The 14,541-nt window shown below is 39.9% G+C and overlaps 1 protein-coding gene across 2 annotated transcripts in view; it reads right to left on the bottom strand.

Annotated features, from left to right (window-relative positions):
* The window catches only part of LOC116334346 (coagulation factor XIII B chain-like), a 29,395-nt gene that overhangs the window by 10,789 nt on the left and 4,065 nt on the right, over nt 1–14,541 (bottom strand). For both annotated transcript variants that reach the window (XM_039601484.1, XM_039601485.1), the window contains exons 6-12: nt 14,207–14,374; nt 11,547–11,741; nt 11,237–11,437; nt 5,567–5,758; nt 4,532–4,714; nt 4,225–4,419; nt 3,916–4,098 (exon numbers count right to left, since the gene is read on the bottom strand). In XM_039601484.1, the coding sequence (XP_039457418.1) occupies nt 3,916–4,098; nt 4,225–4,419; nt 4,532–4,714; nt 5,567–5,758; nt 11,237–11,437; nt 11,547–11,741; nt 14,207–14,374 (1,317 nt within the window). The remainder of the gene's footprint in view (nt 1–3,915; nt 4,099–4,224; nt 4,420–4,531; nt 4,715–5,566; nt 5,759–11,236; nt 11,438–11,546; nt 11,742–14,206; nt 14,375–14,541) is intronic.

Here is a 14,541-nt window from a genome sequence, read left to right as displayed (position 1 = left end):
GACACAGGGGCGGATGTTACGTCTCAGTCCTCTGCTCTTCACCCTGCTGACACATGACTGCACACCAACCTACAGCTCCAACCGCCTTGTGAAGTTTGCGGACGACACAACGCTGGTGGGGCTCATCACCAAGGGCGATGAGACCCACTACAGGAAAGAGGTTGAGCTCCTGACCACGTGGTGCAGAGACAACAACCTCCTGCTAAATGTTAGCAAGACCAAGGAGGTTATTGTCAACTTCCAGAGAGACCACACCTGTCACCCCCATTGACCATCGACGGCGCTGCGGTGGAGGGTGAGCAGCACCAAGTTCCTGGGGTGCACATCAGTGAGGACCTCTCCTGGACCACCAACACAGCATCACTGGCCAAGAAAGCACAACAGCGCCTCTACTTCCTGCGCAAACTCAAGCGGGCAAGTGCTCCACCACCCATCCTGACCACATTCTACAGAGGAACCATTGAAAGCATCCTTTCCAGCTGCATCACTGTGTGGGGCGGTAGCTGCACTGACTATAACAGAAAAGCTCTACAGCGCATTGTGAGAACAGCTGAGAGGATAGTTGGTGTACCACTCCCTCCCTGCAAGACATCTACACCACCCGCCTTACCCGCAAAGCCATCACAATTGTCAACGATGCAACCCACCCCGCACACTGTCTGTTCAGCCTCCTGCCCTCCGGAAAAAGATACAGAAGTCTCCGCCTCCCGCACTACCAGGCTCACCAACAGCTTCATCCACCAGGCTGTGAGACTGCTGAACTCTCTCCCTCCCGGCTCCCAGCCAGCAGAACCACCAGACTGGCAGGAGTATAGGAAGACAGACTGGACCCCCCCCACACACACACACACACACACTCCACAACAAGGAAACACTCTCCACATTCCTGACTGGAAACGACTACCTCTGCATTACAATTGCACACACCTGCTGCTATATATTTTTAGTATTTTCTTTAGCACTATTTATATTATTTATATTACTATTACTGCTGCTACAGTCTTATGCTGCATTAAAACAAAAACACTTACCAACCACAACCTGGGACTACGTCAAGTAGACAAGTACACTACTTTCCAGGGCGCACTGTGGAACACTTTATTATATGTTATGTGTAGGTCCTGTCTTGTTACATCCTGTATGTACCTAAATGTTGTGCATCTGCACTTTATTGTTGTCTATGTCTACGCATGGGACAGTGTGAAACGTAATTTCAATTCCTTTGTATGGCAAGTACATCTGAAGAAATTGACAAATAAAACTGACTTTGACTTTGACTTTGACTATTCCAGAGGGTTTGTACAGTCCAGACAGGGATGGTAAGCTGCAGAGACCCAGAAAGAAGTTACTAGGGCCAGGCAGTTGCCCACTCAATGTTAAAGGCTGCTTCGAGGCAAAGCTAGCAGTGAAAGGGCGCAGTGTTTCTCAAGACATCTACCTTGTGTCAGGTCTAGCACAGCCACTACTAGGCAGGCCCGCATGTGAGGCTCTGGGTCTTATGTGCAGAGTAAGCACAGTAACGGAATCGGTGACAGATTTCAGGGCAGCATACCCCGATGTTTTTAAAGGTTTAGGCATGCTGAAGGAGCCTTACCACATTGAGATAGAGCGGGGAGCTGTACCAATAGCCCTATCCGCCCCAAGATGTGTTCCTCTTCCCCTCAGAGAGGCAGTGAGAAACGAGCTGCACAGAATGGAAGAAATGGGAGTTATCTCCAAAGTTACTGAGCCTACAGAGCGGTGTTCAGGCATGGTAGTGATCCCCAGACCAGCAGAAAAGCCCCCCAGAATATGTGTGGACCTCACACCCCTGAACACAGTAGCCAAAAGGGAACGGCACATCCTCCCAGCAGTAGATCAAACACTAGCAATGATGAAAGATGCTAAAGTGTTCACGAAGCTCGACGCCCGGTCTGGATTCTGGCAAATTCCGCTCACACCAGAGTCGAGGCCACTCACCACCTTCATCACGCCTTTTGGAAGGTTTCAGTTCAACCGCCTTCCTTTTGGCATAGCATCGGCGCCGGAACATTTCCAAAGGAGAATGTCACAGATGCTGGAAGATTTTGAAGGTGTGATTTGTCATGCCGATGATGTGCTTGTATACGGTAGAGACAGACAGGAGCATGACCAGAGGTTTGCACTGTGTGCTCCAAAAGTTTCAGAAGGAAGGTCTCACTCTGAATGAGAAGTGTGAGTTTGCGAAAAGTCAAATAATCTTTGTGGGACACAAAGTGTCAGCAAACGGCATTGAGGCTGATCCCAACAAGGGCACGGCCAACTATCTTGCCAAGTTCATGCCACAACTAGCCACAATCACCACACCGTGAAAGGAACTGCTAAAAGACAGAAACGACTGGATGTGGGCGGAGCCACAGGAAACAGCGTTTCAGAGACTAAAAGGGATATTAAGCTCTCCAGAAGTGCTCGCTCAGTACTCCAACTCAGCAGAAACACGAGTCATTGCAGATGCATCGCCATACGGTATCGGAGCTGTTCTCACTCAGAAACAGTCTGAAAACTCTTGGCGACCAGTCACGTACATCTCAAGAGGTCTCACAGACACAGAGAGATGCTACGCGCAAATAGAAAAGGAGGTGCTCGCTGTAACGTGGGCGTGTGAAAGACTGTCATCTTACCTCATGGGATTACAGTTCACTCTAATCACGGATCACAAACCCCTGGTCCCTCTTCTGAGCACAAGAGGCCTGGACGACCTACCTCCACGCATCCTGAGATTCCACCTCAGGCTGCTGCGCTTTTCTTTCACCATTGTCCATGTTCCAGGGAAGAACCTCGTCACCGCTGATGCCCTCTCACAAGCACCACTGGCGGGGCCTCCCTCTGCTGGGGCTCTGCAGCTGGAAAAAGAGGTAGAGGTTTTCGTGGACTGTGTAGTTTCCCATCTCCCAGCCACAGATAAAAGGCTGGAGGAGATTAAGTTGGCACAGGAAATGGATGTCCTGTGTAGAAAGGTGGTGAATCAATGTGCGACAGGCTGGCCAGAAAAAGGTAAACTAGATCCAGAGTTAAGGGGTTACTGGCAATACAGAATGGACTTCAATGTGGTTCAAGGGGAGAGACTTGTCATACCACCTCAAATGAGAGCAGAGGTTTTGCACTTTGCTAAAGAGTACCAGTTTACACATGAAACGTGCAGCCCCCGGTACCCCAAGCCAACGGGGAGGCAGAACGCGCTGTTCGTACCATTAAAGACTTGTGGAAAAAGGACTGTGACTACAACAGAGCACTGCTAGCGTACAGGGCCACCCCACTGGAACATGGGCTCTCACAGGCGCAGCTGCTCATGGGGATCCACCTGCGTACTTCTCTGCCACAAGCGGTGGTGAAGCTGTTGCCAAAGTGGCCCGACTTACTTCACCCGAATGTGCTGAGTCCAGTGTCCTCATTATACAAGAATAAGAAAAAATAATAAAATACTATGTTGTCAGAAAACTTGCACTTAGTGGTATTGCACATGTGTGGATATGTGTGTGTCTGTGCATGTATGGTCAACTGCGAAGTCTTTGCATGAAACAACACACAACTGAAAGATGTGGTAGTACATGTCACTTGCAAACTGTAATACTAGTAAAATAATATCTCATGAGTATTTGTACACTACTTTGGTTAGTGGTTGGTTTGTATACAAACACATAAGAAATGCAAATAATTGTCATTGCCATTTTTGCTCACTACGAACTATCACACAGAGTCTCTAATATTTATATAGCTGGCTCCCACTTTCTTACTGTATGAATGAATGATTTTAATGGGAGGAGCCTTTGAGGCTTCTTTTTGACCAAAGATACCTTTCAATTCAAGAAAGATTTTTCTCTGTCCTGTTTTCTCAAATATGGAAACTAAAGAGATCAGATCTGAAGTAGAAGGAAATCGAACTATACTTCACCATACCTTGACAAAGTGGATTCGGTTCCCATCCATCTCTGGTGCATGTGGCCTGAGTGACGCCATCTTTCCTCTTGTATCCTGATCTACATGTGTACCTCACAGTATCGCCCAATTTCTTTGACCACCCACGCCAAGAGACCTCCCAGTAGGACAAAAGTCTATCATGTGGACGGCTGCATGTAACCTCTGGAAAGAAAGAAAGACTTGATAATCTTCATAAAATTGGTCATCATCCTCATGGCTGATTGAACTACATCAAAGCAAAGAACAGTGAGCTTAGAATATGTGTCTAAAGCTTTTGTAGTTTTATACCTTGACATACTGGTCTGACAGTCCACTCTCCATCCTCTTTGCAAGTAGTCTCAACTGAGAGTGTGCGGGTTCCCACAATCCAGTATCTCTCCCCACATGTAACTCTCACTGTTTCACCAGGTGAAAACCTATTTCTATAAGCAGGTTCATATGTGGTTCCTCGGAGTGGTGGCAGTGTCAGCTCACATTTTATTTCTGCAGATGTTGGAAAATGAGGCAGAGCAATACCAAGACATCCAGACATCCAGCTCCAGTTCTCACTAGTCAATGGCATTTAATGTTTAAACTGTATGTAATATATGTTTACCTTCACATTCAGGTGTGGGGATCCACTCTGTTCTGTCTCCGTTTTTTGTGCACCTTGAAGGTAATTCTTGAGCGCGTTTATATGGAGGATTGCATTCATAGTTTAGGATTTCATGTTCATTGTACTCTTTGATATCTCCAAGTATCAAACCATTTTCAATCCTGGGTGCTTCACATTTTACAACTGTTGAAGAGTAAGTCAAAGTCATGAATACAACTACAACAATTGGTCATAAAAAGGTACATAAAAGGTAACTGCTGATTAACCTGTTGTGAAAGGAAGATTTTTGATAAATTAGAAAAGTGAATGTGATCATTTTACTGTCAAAACAAGCAAACCAAAAAATGTCAATTTTAGACCAATTTTATGATTTTGTTTATGTTTTTTTGTTTAAAACTGATAGTTTTGGACTTCCTGTTATGTACATAGTACATAGTGGTATTTTTATTTTAACAAAATAAGCAAAACATTTCCCCAAACTATCTGATAGCCAAGTGCAAGAAGATTTTTTTAGTCTTAATTTGTTCTATTTTCACATTCTATTCTTGTACTATGAGTGTACTGTGAGTAGAAATAAAATCATTTTATATGCAAGTGATAATTATTTGATTCTGAAATTTGGCCTAAATATTACTACAAGGGATAAAAAAGGATGTGTTAATTAAGCAGAAACCGAGCAGATTTCAGGCATAACAACCGGTGCAGTTCTGCTGTAAACCACTTGACTGAGATTATATGTAACATGTATGTATTGTGCACTAACCTACAAGGAAGGAGAGCTACTGCTGCTAACACTGCTAACTGTAGCCACACTCAGCAGAGTAATTTAATGACGTGTGTGTTCAGGAGTATAAATGGCACAGAGTGGGATACATTTAACACCATTTTATTATGGATGGATAAGATTAATAGTTTCATAAGCTCAAAATTAAATATACAATATACAGGTGCTGCTGTATTCTCTTTCAGGTGATGTTTGGATGTTACTATTTAATTGCTGAAAGAAGGCGCTTCTAAAAGCAAACTTTATTTTACCGTCACATTTTGGATTGCCGTCCTCCAAACCTTTCCAATCCCCATTTTCATCACAATAAATTTCTCTTGCCCCTGTCAGAATGTGATTGCTGGACTTGCAGCTAAATTGAACTACATTGCCGTGGGTCGCTTCTTCTGCATCTCCTATCACGTCCACATTGCTGGGCACATTAATTGATGGACACTGCTGAGCTGGAGTGGAAAACATTAGAAAACAATCCTCAAAATCATGACAAAGACATAACCACAGGTTAGTTTTTCTTTCTCAGAGCAATAGCATGACATCCAGACATCAAGCAACTAATATACTTTATTTAAGTAAGTAAGACTGATTTGATTTAATTGATGAAACTCAAACTTGTTAAGTAAAGAATTTGCAACATTTACTTATTTTTTGATAAATCAAGAGTGAAAGGTCCCAGGTCTAACTATCATGGTTCTGGGTCCTGTTGACCCAGTATTTTATGTTTCTTGTGTGTTGAGGTAATTTTGTATTACGGTTTATTATTTAAGGTACATTTGATAATCCTGAGTTTATTCTATGTTAACTTTTTGTACACTTAGGCTCCAATTGTGTCTTTGTCCTCTGTGTCGCCCTCCGGCTCCAGTACTTTTTGTCAACATAATGTTTTGGAGGTTAAGTCCTGTCTACTTAAGTCTGCATTTAAGTCCTACCCTGCCTGCATCAAACAGCCAGTTCATGACACTAACTCCTGGATAAGCTCCTATTATTCACATTACCATCAAAACCATCAAAACATCATGTAATAAGTGAAATCACTTGAAGTACTTACCTTGGCTCTTAACTGAGGTCAGTGAACATATGCACAAAAAGAGGATCCTGCTTTTGGTTATTGCATGCATGTTGTTTTTGCGAGCCTGATCCATCAAAGAAAACTAAACACTGGCGACCGAGAGAAAAAAAATGTTGTTCAATGATTTACACAAGTCTGTCCCTGCCTCCAAAAACAATCTCGGGCTCACTGGAAACAGATATAAATACTGTGATCACTTTAATGACACAGTGGGACCCTAACAAACTCTTATAAACTCTATAATGCTTCCCTAATATTGGTACACATAAAAAAAGTCACAAACTGCAAAAAAAAAAAAAAAATAATAATTAGATAACTCGGTAGACAATTAGTAGATTTTTCAGGCTATTATTGAAATGATTATTATGAGGTTATGAGGTCACTATTAACCAGTTGGTGAAAACACAAATATTTATAAATGTTGTAAATGTTGATTTGATTAATGTCTTTTTGTTTATTTTTTTATTTTTTTAGTTCCCTGTTAATCATCTGCAGGAATCAATAGAGCAAATACATTTTTTGACTTCAGCAAGGTTTAAATGGGATTTTATAATAAAAAAAAAAAGTAAAGTAGTCTGAATATAAACGAACAGTCTGAACTACACTTAGGAACAAGTGTAGTTCAGACTGATTACAAGTGACTAATTACATGGTTTCATTATATTTATAAAAATCTTTAAAAAGCAATTTATTTCTCTACACATGACTTCTAGAGGACTTCCCCAAAATTTCCCAAAACAGGAACAAAATGGGACAAGCTTGTAAGAAAGGAGAGAACTGCAATCGAGATAAACAATAATGATCTCTGACCTCTTGAAAACTAGCAAAACAAAATGTTGCTGTTGAGCAATGCAGGATTTGCCGTCATTTCATAATATGGATTCACTCTATTTATTCTACTCTATTCTATTCTTCTCATCATATTTTACAGAAAACAAAGTGCAAAAATGTGCCTCTCTCTTTCTCTGCTGGACACTTCTTGATTAATTAAAGGTTAAACAGAACTGCATTACATATTAGAAAAATACACCTGAAAAATTGTAATAAAATAATGCAATTATTATTGTAACATAAACTCATAAAGTGAGTGGTACCATTATTTATTGTTTTTACTTTAGATACAACTGCTAAAGTTGGGGTAATGCACCCGCATCTTTGCATGGCTGGACTTCCTAGTCTGCTTTTGTGTTTTTTACTTTTATTACAATGACATCAGCACCTGTCATTAATGTTTTGGTTTTTCTGTGTGTGTGAATTTGGTGTAATTGAAAGAGATGTGAATTTCACCATTTTTGCTGTTTTTAGGTTGCCACTGGGAACATAATTGCAAATATGGACTATGGACTTGTCCTGGTAATATGATGTGTCAGGGTAAGAAGTGAACCACCTTCGTAACCTGAAAACCCAGGATGAGTCCATAAGTTTATGGACTCTAACACAATTTTTCTAATTTTGCCTCAAGACAACCTCTATGGATTTTAAATCAAACAATCAAGATGTGATTGTTTGCTGTGTTTCCTCTCTTGAGAAATGCTCTGCTAGGTTTTACAGCAGCTGTCTTGAGTTGCTGCTTTTTCTTCCTATCTGTCTGGTACAGGCTAATCTTTGTTTCATTCGTCCAAAGATCTCACTGTAAAACTGTGAAACTCTTTCTGATGTTTTCTGGCAAAGTCTCATCTGTCTTTCCTGTTCTTGAGTGTAACCAGTGGTTTGCACTTTGTTGTAAACCCTCTGTATTTATATTTATGAAGCTGCCTTCTGAATGTTGACCTTGACTCAAGATTGTGCTCGACTTTGGTAGATGTTGTAAAGGGATTTTTCTTAACCAAGAAAATAAAATCTGTGATCATCAATTTTTGTTGTCTTTTTCTAGGCCGTTGCTGAGCAGGCTCTGCTTCATTTGTCATGGAATAACAAGGGAACATGCATCACCTGGCCATGAAACTGCAGTAAAATTAAATTTTATAAAATGTTTTATTTTATATAGCACCTTTCTAGACAAAAGATCAGAAAGTGCTTCACACAGAGGTAACAAAGTATACAAAAATCAGACAAAAAGTTAACCAAATGCAATTCTAAAAAGATGAGTTTTCAGTTGTTTTGTTACAAGAGACTACTGAGTCCACAGATCTTAAGCTCAGAGGGAGAGAGTTCCACAGTCTGGGGGCCACAGTGGCAAAAGCTCTGTCTCCCTTAGTTCTCAGCCTTGTATGCTGTATAGCAAATAGGCCCTTATCACATGACCTTGGGGGCCTGCTAGGGACATAGGGCTGTAGAAGTTCAATAATTTAAGCTGGTGCTTGTCCATGAAGAGCTCTAAAAGTCAGAATCAGAATCTTAAAATGGACTCTCAATTCAATGGGAAGCCGGTGCAGCTGTATTAGCAGCGGTGTCACATGTGAGTACTCAACTAGCAACTAGCCTTGCTGCAGTGTTTTGAACTACCTGCAGACGTTCCAGGGAGTTTTTGCATAGACATGTAAACAGTGAATTACAACAGTCCAAATGTGATGAAATGAATGCATATAACAATCTCCAGTTCAGTGCGAGATACTGAAGAGGTGAGCGTGGTGGATTTCCTCCCTCTTTTCCCTGGACGCCCTGCCCAACTCACTGTATATATATATGTATCTATATATATATATATATATGTATGTGTGTGTATATATATATATATATATATATATATATATATATATATATATATATATATAGCACTGTGGTTCACCCTTTTGTAAATAAACTGTCACCTTTTTGTTTGTCAAAACTCAGCCTGCGCGTGAGTCCCTTGGTTAGCCATGACAGTTTCATTTAAAATCCATCGTGGTGGTGTACAGAGGCCAAATTAAAGAGCTCTATCACAATTCGTTTTTATGTATATAATTAAATAGATTTGTCTATTAACTTGTTTCTTCTGCATCTACTACAGTGGGGAGACGGGATGCAAGGTTAACCTGTAACGGCACATATCAGGATCACTGTTTCCCCCCAAACTGCAATCTTTACTAAAATCCCTTTTCATGTAATACTGGCCTGTGCAAACATACAAGCTGATTTTTAACAACTAATCTAGCATCTTTTCCATCATTATCTTATCATTTTAGCACACAGTAGAGACGCAGTTGATGAAATCACTGAAAGGATTCTGTTTGAAAAATGTTTTGTGGAGATTTCAAAAACTTATAGCAGACAGTATGAACAGATGGGCTCAGGAGTGTGTCATTGGCTGCTGGCTTGTGATTAACAAGTCCTGTGATAATCCTCCACTCACACTTAGAATGACTGAAATTTACAAAATGGACTACAGTAGGGGTTAATGGTTAAGGTGTGACAGTGGGTAAAAATGAGCCACACCCTGTTAGGTAATCATAAGCAAAAGTCATTCTGTGACAATAACCAGTGAAGAGTTACTTAATATGTTGGACTCCAGCACATTAAAAGAGTAGTAAGCAAACCAGACCAGTGAAAATGATTTTTGTCATGTTCATATAAGTTCATTTAAGGAACCTTCATAGTTAACAGGAACAAATCAGTGGCATTAGTCATATTTCCCATACTTTCATAAATGCATGACATCTTGTGTTACTTAAAATGTATAAATCCAATCCACAAGCACTCTTAATTTTGGTCAGTGTACTTTCAAAATATGGGAAACATGTCTGTATGAACATATGAGTTTTACTTCTAGTGTGAAGTAGAAGAAAGCAGAAAACGGACCAGATCAGACAATCTGAGATTTATTATTCCACATCTGAAAACAGAAGATCAGAAATCATTTCAACTTTTCACTCTCGGCATGTAGGTAGGACTAACACACCACTATTACATCTCTGACGCATTGCCACAGTGCCAGTAGATAATCCTCTGGTACACCTGAACTCTATTATTTCATCATGAACTAAATACTTAGTGCTACTTGATTTCAAAGTGATGTTATGCTGACTCATTTCATCTTCATTCACAATGCAAGGCCCTACAAGAGACGAAGATATAAGAATATTATGGTAAACTTATTATTATTAATATTAAGATTGGGGAGAACTGTAACTTACTGAGGCATCTCATGTGTCCAGTCCATTCACCATAGAGGCAGGTTTTGTAAGGCTCTCCCTCCATAATGTAGTAACTCTGACACATGTATTCAATAGTTTCATTATGGCTGTAATGCTCTTTCATGGCGGTCTTGGTGTCTCCATCCTCAAGAGGTGGAGGTGTCCCACAGGGTGGAATTTCTGAAAATAAGTGAAGAGCCAAGATAAAAAAACAAAAGATGATCATGCAACTGTGATACTACATTACGTTGGTATGCTGGTTAATTTTTCTTAACCATTCATTAATTTATTTAAAAGACTGTTTCCTTATTCAAAATCTAGAAACTCACACTGTATTTCTGCACTTGCTGGGCAGTAAAGCATATTATCTGTTACTGTTCTGTCCTGCCACAAAACACTATGAGGATAAGATAAGATTGCAGGCAACAAGACGCAACTGAAAGATGTGGTAGTACATGTCACTTGCAACTGTAATTGTAGTAAAATAATATCTAATGAGTATTTGTACACTACTTTGGTTACTGCTTGGTTAGTACACAAATACATAAGAAATGCAAATGAATGTCATTGCCATTTTCGCACACTACGAACTATCACACAGAGTCTCTAATATTTATATAGCTGGCTCCCACTTTCTTACTGTATGAATGAATGATTTTATTGGAAGGAGCCTTTGAGGCTTCTGTTTGACCAAAGATATCTTTCAATTCAAGAAAGATTATTTTCTGTCCTGTTTTCTGAAATATGGAAATTAAAGAGATCACATCAGAATTTGAAGGAAAGTGAACTAAACTTCACCATACCTTGACAAAGTGGATTCGGTTCCCATCCATCTCTGGTGCATGTGGCCTGAGTGACGCCATCTTTCCTCTTGTATCCTGATCTACATGTGTACCTGCACAGTATCACCCAATTTCTTTGACCACCCACGCCAAGAGACCTCCCAGTAGGACAAAAGTCTATCATGTGGACGGCTGCATGTAACCTCTGGAAAGAAAGAAAGACTTGATAATCGTCATAAAATTGGTCATCATCCTCATGGCTGATTGAACTACATCAAAGCAAAGAACAGTGAGCTTAGAATATGTGTCTAAAGCTTTTGTAGTTTTATACCTTGACATACTGGTCTGACAGTCCACTCTTCATCCTCATTGCAAGTAGTCTCAACTGAGGGTGTGCGAGTTCCCACAATCCAGTATCTCTCCCCACATGTCACTGTTACCTTTTCACCAGGTGAAAACCTATTTCTATTAGCAGGTTCAAATGTGGTTCCTGGGAGTGGTGGCAGTGTCAGCTCACATTTTATTTCTGCAGATGTTGGAAAATGAAGCATATTATCTGTTAATGTTTCGCAGCAGGAAAGAACAGTATGTGGATACAACACACAACTGAAAGATGTGACAGTACATGTTACTTGCAAACTGTAATAGTAGTAAAATAGTATCTAATGACTATTCATTCACTCTTTTGTTTAGCATATATATACACAAAAAGACAAGCAAATAAATAATAGTGCCTTTTTTCTCACTTATGAACAGTCAAACACACAAATCTCAAATATTTTAAATGTTGGTTGTCCCACTTTATTACAGGGAGTGCAGAATTATTAGGCAAGTTGTATTTTTGAGGAATAATTTTATTATTGAACAACAACCATGTTCTCAATGAACCCAAAAAACTCATTAATATCAAAGCTGAATGTTTTTGGAAGTAGTTTTTAGTTTTAGCTATTTTAGGGGGATATCTGTGTGTGCAGGTGACTATTACTGTGCATAATTATTAGGCAACTTAACAAAAACAAATATATACCCATTTCAATTATTTATTTTACCAGTGAAACCAATATAACATCTCCACATTCACAAATATACATTTCTGACATTCAAAAAACAAAACAAAAACAAATCAGCGACCAATATAGCCACCTTTCTTTGCAAGGACACTCAAAAGCCTGCCATCCATGGATTCTGTCAGTGTTTTGATCTGTTCACCATCAACATTGCGTGCAGCAGCAACCACAGCCTCCCAGACACTGTTCAGAGAGGTGTACTGTTTTCCTCCTTGTAAATCTCACATTTGATGATGGACCACAGGTTCTCAATGGGGTTCAGATCAGGTGAACAAGGAGGCCATGTCATTAGTTTTTCTTCTTTTATACCCTTTCTTGCCAGCCACGCTGTGGAGTACTTGGACGCTGCGTGTGATGGAGCATTGTCCTGCATGAAAATCATGTTTTTCTTGAAGGATGCAGACTTCTTCCTGTACCACTGCTTGAAGAAGGTGTCTTCCAGAAACTGGCAGTAGGACTGGGAGTTGAGCTTGACTCCATCCTCAACCCGAAAAGGCCCCACAAGCTCATCTTTGATGATACCAGCCCAAACCAGTACTCCACCTCCACCTTGCTGGCGTCTGAGTGGGACTGGAGCTCTCTGCCCTTTACCAATCCAGCCACGGGCCCATCCATCTGGCCCATCAAGACTTACTCTCATTTCATCAGTCCATAAAACCTTAGAAAAATCAGTCTTGAGATATTTCTTGGCCCAGTCTTGACGTTTCAGCTTGTGTGTCTTGTTCAGTGGTGGTCGTCTTTCAGCCTTTCTTACCTTGGCCATGTCTCTGAGTATTGCTCACCTTGTGCTTTTGGGCACTCCAGTGATGTTGCAGCTCTGAAATATGGCCAAACTGGTGGCAAGTGGCATCTTGGCAGCTGCACGCTTGACTTTTCTCAGTTCATGGGCAGTTATTTTGCGCCTTGGTTTTTCCACACGCTTCTTGTGACCCTGTTGACTATTTTGAATGAAACGCTTGATTGTTCGATGATCACGCTTCAGAAGCTTTGCAATTTTAAGACTGCTGCATCCCTCTGCAAGATATCTCACTATTTTTGACTTTTCTGAGCCTGTCAAGTCCTTCTTTTGACCCATTTTGCCAAAGGAAAGGAAGTTGCCTAATAATTATGCACACCTGATATAGGGTGTTGATGTCATTAGACCACACCCCTTCTCATTACAGAGATGCACATCACCTAATATGCTTAATTGGTAGTAGGCTTTCGAGCCTATACAGCTTGGAGTAAGACAACATGCATGAAGAGGATGATGTGGACAAAATACTCATTTGCCTAATAATTCTGCACTCCCTGTACTATATGAACGATTTTTTTTTTTTTTGGCACCGTCTTTGAATCTTGTGTTTGGCCAATATTAAAGATATTCAATAATTCAAGAAACAGTTTTTTTTGTTTCTGCTTTCTCCAATAGGGAATAAAATGAAACAAATCAAACCGAAAATAGAAGAAAAACCAGGTAAACTTCACAATACCTAGACAACACCTGGAATACCTAGAATATTTGTTGTTTTCAAAATTGAGTTTGTAGATATATATGTGTGTTACTGTATGTTACTGTTAGGATAGGAAATGTTGGTATAAGATGCACAAGATAATATATCTACAGTCAAATAAAATGCACCTTACTCACATATATATTATTTATAAAAAAGTATTCACTGAGGTTGTCAGAGGAGCTGATGATATTTTTTAATAGACTCCTTTTGGTTGGTTACAACACAAGGATTGCTCTTCTGCTGGCTGTTTCAGAGAATTCATGTTTACTGAACTTTTCAGTCCTGGAAGCAATGCTCACCTTTTACATACAGTTTTTATATTTGTCTTTTTTGATCAGTTCTTTACAACATTTATGTTTGTCATGAAAAACAGTAGCACACGAATAAATTAATAAATGTATCCTTTTAAGTTTATTGCATTTTCTTACCTGTACATACATTAGACCCATGCCAGCCATCTTCTCTACAGATTAGAGTGAAACTTCCTTTATAACCTCTCCTGCAGTTATACTGGACACGATCATTGTGCCTGTATTCAGCCTGAATTTTTCCAATAATATCTGCATTATTAAAATGTTGCCTCCTGCATTTTATCTCTGAAAAGAACAAAAACATATTTATTAAGCTTCTGCATTTACTTTGATTCAGATCATTTTGTCATGTAAAACATTCAGATACTTTCATATATTCATTTAAATAAAAGCAGCAGCTCCTTTGAGGCTTCTATTTGACCAAAGATACCTTTCAATTCAAGACAGATTTT

The sequence above is a fragment of the Oreochromis aureus genome, linkage group 17 (assembly GCF_013358895.1).
Source record: "Oreochromis aureus strain Israel breed Guangdong linkage group 17, ZZ_aureus, whole genome shotgun sequence".
NCBI lineage: Eukaryota > Metazoa > Chordata > Actinopteri > Cichliformes > Cichlidae > Oreochromis > Oreochromis aureus.
Note: the sequence above shows the minus strand (reverse complement) of the source record. Positions and strands in the feature narration are given on the sequence as shown.